Here is an 8,165-nt window from a genome sequence, read left to right on the forward strand (position 1 = left end):
CAAAACATAGGGTTAAATATTACATTTCCACCCCCTCCCCCCTCTCCCTTAATTAAACTACGTACTATCTTGTTTGCATTTACACCTTTAAATTAAGACTCACTTGCAACACGTTCCCTTAAAATACCACTTTGTTACAAGTAGCTCCATAAGTCATATTTGAGTGTTCAAAATTGACGGAATCCGTCGCACGTGACACTAGTACTGAAGCATTTTTTAATGACAAATTTACAGTGAATTTAAATGCATAGTTTGCAATTCCTTAAAAAGCAAAAAAGAAAAAGAAGGATTTAATATTTGGTTTCTCTTCTCTCCATCATTTTATCTCGATCTTTTAATTACATGATGGGTGTCACTAGTGGAGGGACTAGTCAGTCGACGAACGAGATTACCTGTTGATGCAAGGGAGTGCCAACCCAGGTTGTGTAGCTAGTGGGTGGCCACGTGACAACACCTTTATTCTAGGGGATGGCTACGCGACCATCCCTATGTTATGGATGCAAGCAGTGGCTGTACATGTAGCCACTCCCTTGATTTTCTTGTGTAGGGCAGCCACCTTCTTATCAATAAGGGGTGGTGGCCGCTTGTTGTGGATATAGGGTCACCCCCTTGTATAGGATGCAGCTAGGGGTTGCTCGGCTACCACTTTTTGTATAGTGCATAGGGGCTGAAATACAACCCTCTTGTTGTGTTGTGCATAACCCCACCCCACCTTGATTTTTGTAGGGAGTTGCAGATGCAGGGAGTGGCCTGTTGGAAAAAAAATTAAACTTGAAATAAAACTCAGACCAATAATTATGATAGACACATGGGTTATGGGCTAGGGATGGTAGAAGATCTCAATCCCATGGGTTATGGGCTAGGGAGTAATTCCCTGCCATATTTGTCATGACAATCTTGTCAGATTAGTTTGGAAAAGTGGTGCGTTCTCACCCAAACAATTGACAAGTCATGGAAATAACTAGTATTAGACTTTGTTAATAATTGCACCGGAGAAGTTTTAATTTACTTTTTTTTTATTAATTAATTATTATTATTTTTTTCGGATCTATATTTAAGTTTCACTTGTACCCACACTAGTCCCCAACGCCTCAACCAACATACACACTCATGGAGAAAACTTCTTTCCTATTCTCCCTTTCTGTGGCCCTTCTCTTGATACAATCACAATGGAACATGGCAAGCTTAGCTATCGCAACAGTATCCAACATTACCACCGATCAATACGCTCTTCTTGCCTTAAAGGCTCAAATTTCTTACGATCCTCATAATGTTTTGACAAGCAACTGGTCTGTCAGCACCTCCATTTGCAGTTGGGTTGGTGTCACTTGTGGTTCCGGCCATCAACAAGTCATCGCTTTGAACCTTTCTTACATGGGTCTTGTAGGCACCGTTCCTCCAAACATAGGAAACCTTTCATCTCTTGTCAGTCTTAGCATCGAAAACAATAGTTTTCATGGCTCTCTACCCAACAAGTTGGCCTGTCTTTACCAGTTGCAACACTTATCCCTTGGATTCAATAAGTTTGGTGGAGAAATCCCGACATGGATTGGGTTGTTAACCAAACTTCAAAATTTGTTGCTACATGGTAACAATTTCAGAGGGACAATTCCATCATCTCTATCTAACATATCTTCATTACAAACTATTAATCTTAGTTATAACCAACTTTCGGGCTCCATTTCATCCTCCATCTTTAACATATACAACTTGAAAAGAATGGATCTCAGTGATAACATGCTTTCTGGTCCGATGCCTTCCAATATTTCCTACATGTCATCATTGCAGTATTGATCATTGACGAATAATTATTTAAGTGGAAGTTTACCTTCAGAAATTGGAAACTTAATCATGCTCTCCGATTTATATCTTTCCGGCAACAACTTTGAAGGTATGATTAATCCTACTTTTGTTGATAGATTATATGAATGACATCATTGACTCAATAAATTTTCCTTTTATTGCCTTCAATGTGGTATCTTTCAATTGAAAGTACAAATCCGACCATACAATGAAGCAAAAGGATTTTAGCAATTCTAGAAAAAAGAAAATTCTACTAGCTTCCGTAAATGACCCGATGGGTCGGGAGACGTGGTTGCACATGTTGGTGAAAATGAGTTAAAATACTAATGTTAACCTTTGCTAGAATTGGGTATATACGTAATTGGGCTATGTTTTTATTAAAAAAATCACATCTCTAAAAGTTTTTTATTTGAGATCCAAATTAATTTTGGTTTGATTCAAAAAGTTGAAAACTACTTTTCTTCATGAAAATTGTAGGGAAACTTCACTTACTATCCTTATTTTTATTTTATTTTTTTTGATCATTTTTGCAATCATACCCTTAAACTTAAACTTTAAAAAGTGTCAATTTAGAGTAATTATTAGTAGCCAATATGATGAACTACCCTTTATTGATCTGCTAGGATAATCTTCTTTTCTCCACACGTTGATTTTCACACATCTTCTTGTTGGTTGACTCGATCACGTTCTTATCTTCACTCTGACACTTATTACTGCAAGATTCTGGCTACAGAGTTATCCAGACGCTAAATTAATGAGTTTGGGTTTACGTATGTATATTAACTATTCACATTGTTTGCCTTTTTCCAATGTGAAATATGACACGCACGCATACACTCACATCATTTAGTGTTCTCCTAGTCTTTAGTCAGTTGGGAAACTTCAATATTTGTTTATAAATGGTAATTGTTTTATAGATATTATCACATCCACTCTGTTCTAATGCAAACAACTGCAATATTTATGGTTGTGGGCTAATAATTTTACAGGAAGAATACCTCCTGAAATCGGCAACTTAACCATGCTTACCAAGTTATACCTATACTCTAACAACTTTGAAGGTTTGTTTGGTGTTCTTTTAGCCTTTTGTAAATTAAACTTCAATACCTGTTTTTAAATAGTAACCATTTTGTAGGTACTATCCCATTGACTTTGTTTAAGAGCAAACAATTACATATTTTATTGTTGGCGGATAATAAATTCACCGGAAGTGTACCTTCAAAAATTGGAAACTTAATCATGCTCACTGGGTTATACCTTTTTGACAACAAGTTTGAAGGTATGCATAATCTACTTCAGTTGATGGATTATATGAATGAAATCATTGACTCAGCATATTTTCCTGTTATTGCCTTAAATGCAATATCTGTAAATTCTGGAAATTCTAATGGATAGTAACATAATTGTTTATTGCTACTAGCATGTGTAAATGACCCGTTGGGTTGGAATATGCGGTAGCACATGTTGATAAAAAAAAAATTGATAACCTTCAAAATTTAGAATGAACCTGGGTGGAAATGTGTGGTCGCGATGGAAATGTGTGGAAATGTGTGCCTATTCACTGTTTAGGTAGCTGAGTAAGGAGTACCGCTCGCACCGGGCGGGATGTACCCTAGTTGGCCTAGGCGGGAATTAGTGCCGACACTTTCAAGGTAAACAGGATGATTTTGACTCATGGGCATACCCATACACTGTTTGGGTAGCTGAGTAAGGGAGTACCGCTCACGCCCGATGGAATATACCCTAGTTGGCCCAGACAGGAGTCATTGCCTTCAACTTGAAGTGGAGATGACGATTTTGGTAGGTGGGCATAAACGTACAACATTTGGCTAGCCGAGTAAGGGGTTTCTAGAAAATTATGGTTAACTGATTGACAAGGTCCTATTTGTGGATATGCTATTTAAATTTGGTCTCTATTACTAGAATCGTAATCGCAAATTTTTTTCTTAAGCAATAATTTCCTGGCACATTTGCAAAATTTGTTTCAACACGAGCTTATTTAGAATTTGTTTGGAGCTCAATAGAATCATAGTTGTTTTCCATAATCTCATATAACTACAATTATATATTTTTTACAATTAAAATATGAAACAAAAACTATATATATATATATATATATATATTAAAACAATTAATTTTTAAAAAAAGTTTAAATATAAAAATTTAATTACATACCTCATTTCTTATAGGAAAAGGTTGAATAAATTAATTTGAAGGCTTGAATATTTGAAGTTGAAAAGTTGAAAGGAGAAAACGCCAATGACAAATTTAAGGAATACAGGAAGTCTAGAACATTTGGTAATATACTTCGAATGTTCAATATACTATTACTCAACGGTTCTGGGGTTGCAGGTCGGACGTTTATGTGGTCCAGGGTCGAACGTTCAATGATAGGGCTTCGATCGAACATTTGGTGGTCCATGGTCGAATGTTTTGGTTAGAGTTAAAAAGTTGAAGATTTTTTGTTGTTTTTCAATAAAAAAAGGTTGTAACATTTTAAGAAACAATTGCATTATAAAAGTGATTAATGCCTGAGAAAATGCATTCGTTTGGGATTTTAAATATTTGGGGCATCGCACTTATCATCAATTTAAATCCCATTGATTTTGTTTAAGTGCAAACGAGCAAAATATTAATCATTGGCAAATAATGATTTTATTGGATGTGTATTGGAAACTAAATCATGCTCATAGAGTTATATTAACCTTCACAACAATAACTATGGAGGTATGTTTACTCATGCTTTAGTTGATTGATTATATGGATGACAACATTGACTCAACATAGTTGCCTTTTATTTATTTAATTTTTTTTTTTTTTTTTAAAAAAACAAATTATCACTTCATTGATTTAACAATCAAATGAGGTAAAATGCTTAGTACAATGCCAAAAATACAATTTGGAATTTTCATAACTCAAACAATATCTATGATATATACAATAGCCTCTCGGGCTATTATAAGACACTATCTATGAAAAGTCACCATCCCAATCAGTTTCAAATCTACAGTAAATTCCGACAAATCGCGTCTCTATCCGGTGCTAGGTCATTGATTCCCTGACTTTTTTTTTTTTCTCTGGTACTAGTGCTTTATCAATCACAATCCCCTTCGCTGCCTCTACCATAGTGACAATTCTTCTTCATGCTTGATAACTCTTCCGTTATTGGTCTATGGTTTGCTCCAAGAAAAGGAACCATAAGAAAACAAAAAACCGACTAGAAACTAATTCCGTTATTCTTAAGGATTCGTGAAACCAAAATCTAAGAAAACGAATAAAATTTCACTCATACATTGCTACTAAAAGTAGATCTAGAAAGAATACATTCTTGCTTAAAAACAACGAAAATACAATAATAAAAACCCAACACACCCTCACGAGTTCCACGCGCCACCGCTAGCCAGCCACGTACAGCTAAAAGGCATTCCGAGGACCATTGACACACGCACCCTAGTCGATCTACTGTGGAGGCGGAAAAAGGAGGTCGAAGGAAAAGGGGGCGGGAAAACTCCCTCCCACTCTATTATGCTCTCTCTACACTACTCTCTTTTATTGCCCCCAAAATGATACCTTTCAATTGAAAGTACATAATAATTTGTCCGGGGCATACAAAAGGAAACAAAAAGAATTTAAGCAGTTTTGGGAAAAAGAAAATTCTATTCAACGGTAATTTAATTACTTATTTCTTAAAAGGGTTAATAACATTTTTAGTACCTAGGATTTCACTTTTTTATTTTTTCCCATTTAGGTTTCAAATCATATTTCAGACAGTACATGACTTATGGGTAAAGACCAATTTAGTACCTTTGTCACATTCTGTGAGCCGAACTAATTTCGGCCATCCCATGCCTGCCCTGGGGTGGCCGGCCACTCGCATTGGCCAAAATGGGGTGGCCGGGCCATCTCATATTTGTCTTTTTCCTTTTTCAAGTTTTAATTTTTTAAATTATTTTAATGATTTCTTTATTTTTGTTATGACATGTGACATGTTTTTGTTATGATACATGTCAGTCCGTTAGTTTGATTAATGGAATGATGATGGTGATACTAAACCGGTATTTACCCATAAGTTAAGTATCATCTGTAATACAAATTAAGATCTAAGCGGAAAAAAATAAAAAAGTGAAAACCTAGATACTAAAAAGATTATTAACCCTTATTAAAAAATCACATATCTTCATAGCGCATCGATAGTTTCCATCTCCAGCATTATTGTAATTGGATCAAACAAAAAGTTATCTGATTATATTGCAGTGAGATCAAATAAAAAATAAATTACAATAATAAGCATAAATCGAAAGATCATAGCATATAGATAGTTTCCATCTTAAACATTATTTTCTTCAACATGGGCCACACTTATAAAAAATCTCTCCCTCACATGTAAGTTTCTTATGCATTGACCCAACAAGCGTATAAGAGTTGCTTCAATTACGGTCTACCAAAATGTAAATACATTATTATATGTGTATTAGAGGATGTAAGTTAAGGCACCAAAATAACCAAAATAACAGAACTTACTAAACCAAAACAATCAAATGGAGTCTTAAGTCAATTGATTGCATACTACAATTGGCTTCTACTTGTTATTTGATAACTAAAGTAGTTTCCCACGAAATGACCAAAGAAAAAAAAAAAAAAAATGAAAACCCAAACAATTCAGAAACACCAAAAAGCTAAGATTTTTTTTTTTTTTTTTAAAACATAGTATAACAATAAGAGAAGTTTCAGTGCTACTGCTAGACTCTGGGCTACAGAGTTACTCAAAATCTTAAGCTAATGGGTTTGAGTTCACTTTCATATATTAATTATTCACTGTGTTTATTTTTTCTCATGTGTAAAATAACACTCACATGTGCACTCTCAAGATTTTGTCTACTTCAAGTCTTTAGTCACTTAGAAAACTTCAATATTCTTTTCCAAATGCTAATTGTTTTCTAGTCGCTATCCCATCCAATTTGTTCAAGTGTAAAGAACTACTTATTTTATTGTTGTTGACTAATAGATTCACAAGAAGTGTACATTTAAAAACTGTGAACTTAATTAATCATGCTTACAAAGTTATAGCTAGTCTATAATATTTCTATTGCTCTTTTAGTTTTTACTCACTTAGGAAACTTTAAAATTATTTTTTCTAAATGATAAATGTTTTACAGGGACTATTCCATCTACTTTGTTCAAGTGCAAACAACTGCAATATTTATTTTTATCGGGTAATAAATTCACAGGAGAAGTACCTCCAGAAATTGGAAACTTAACCAAGCTCACAAAGTTATACCTTGGAAACAACACCTTTGGAGGTATGTTTAGTCTTGCTTTAGTTGATTGATTACATGAATAACATAATTGACTCGACATATTTTCCCATTATTGCCTCCAATGTGGCGTCTTTCAATTAAAAGTACAAAAAATTTGTCCTGCTCGAACATACAAGGAAACAAAAAGATTTATGTAGTAAAAAAGGAAATTTGAATGGATAATAGTATATTTGTCTATTGCTACATTTACGTATAAATGACCCGTTAGGTTGGTAAAAGTGACTCTACATTCTACAATTCTACAATACTAACAATTTCCTTTCCTAGAATTAGGTATACGAAATTGGGCTATCTTACTTGAATCAGTGCTGAAGTTAATTGACTGTAAATTAACACAGAGTGTCACCCATAACTCTTCCAAATTAATTAAATTGTAATTAAGTTGAAGTGACACTTATGTTACTAATACATTTTATGCACAAATGTTACAAATTATTTAAATTGTAATTGGGCTATCTTAAGGACATTTTATGCACAAATGAAAATATACCAGTAATCATGCCAATGGAAAATAATACATTTAGAAGGAAGTTCAAGGCACATACTTAAAGAAAAGATGCAGTAATTTTAACACAAAAAATCATGGTGATGGAAGTGTACAATATAATAAGTGTAATAATAATATCATAACCCTTCTGCAGTTGGGCTTATAAGTAGTTATAACTTTAGTATTATGAGGTTTGCGCGTCTCATGAGACATTTGGTACAATAGCAAGCCACCCTCTCTAGTCTTTCAACTGGATTGATACCCCGGGTGTGCACGCTTAGTGATACCGCAATTGTAATATCCACCCGTAGGTGGTTGCACCAGTCACGGAAAAAGCTCGGATCTACATATGCAAGATCAAACATTGTAATCAAATATCAAGATCAACGTCCAAAAAAATTGTGTTAAAGACACCACAAAAAAAGATTTTTTATTGACATAGGTTTACTGACGTGTCAGGCTGTTTGACACGTCAGTAAACCCTCCTGACGGGGTAATCCTGACGTGTTTCAGTCGTGAAGAATGTGGATGTCAGGAATTGGCAATTTCTGACGTGC

General features: G+C 34.5%; 1 protein-coding gene across 1 annotated transcript; it reads left to right on the plus strand.

Annotated features, from left to right (window-relative positions):
- The first annotated feature begins 1,176 nt into the window (after positions 1-1,176).
- Positions 1,177-1,794, plus strand: LOC132169548 (LRR receptor-like serine/threonine-protein kinase EFR). The gene has a single exon (XM_059580570.1). It carries the CDS (start codon positions 1,177-1,179, stop codon positions 1,792-1,794), a length of 618 nt encoding a protein of 205 aa, XP_059436553.1.
- Positions 1,795-8,165: the final 6,371 nt, after the last annotated feature.

The sequence above is a fragment of the Corylus avellana genome, chromosome ca2 (assembly GCF_901000735.1).
Source record: "Corylus avellana chromosome ca2, CavTom2PMs-1.0".
NCBI lineage: Eukaryota > Viridiplantae > Streptophyta > Magnoliopsida > Fagales > Betulaceae > Corylus > Corylus avellana.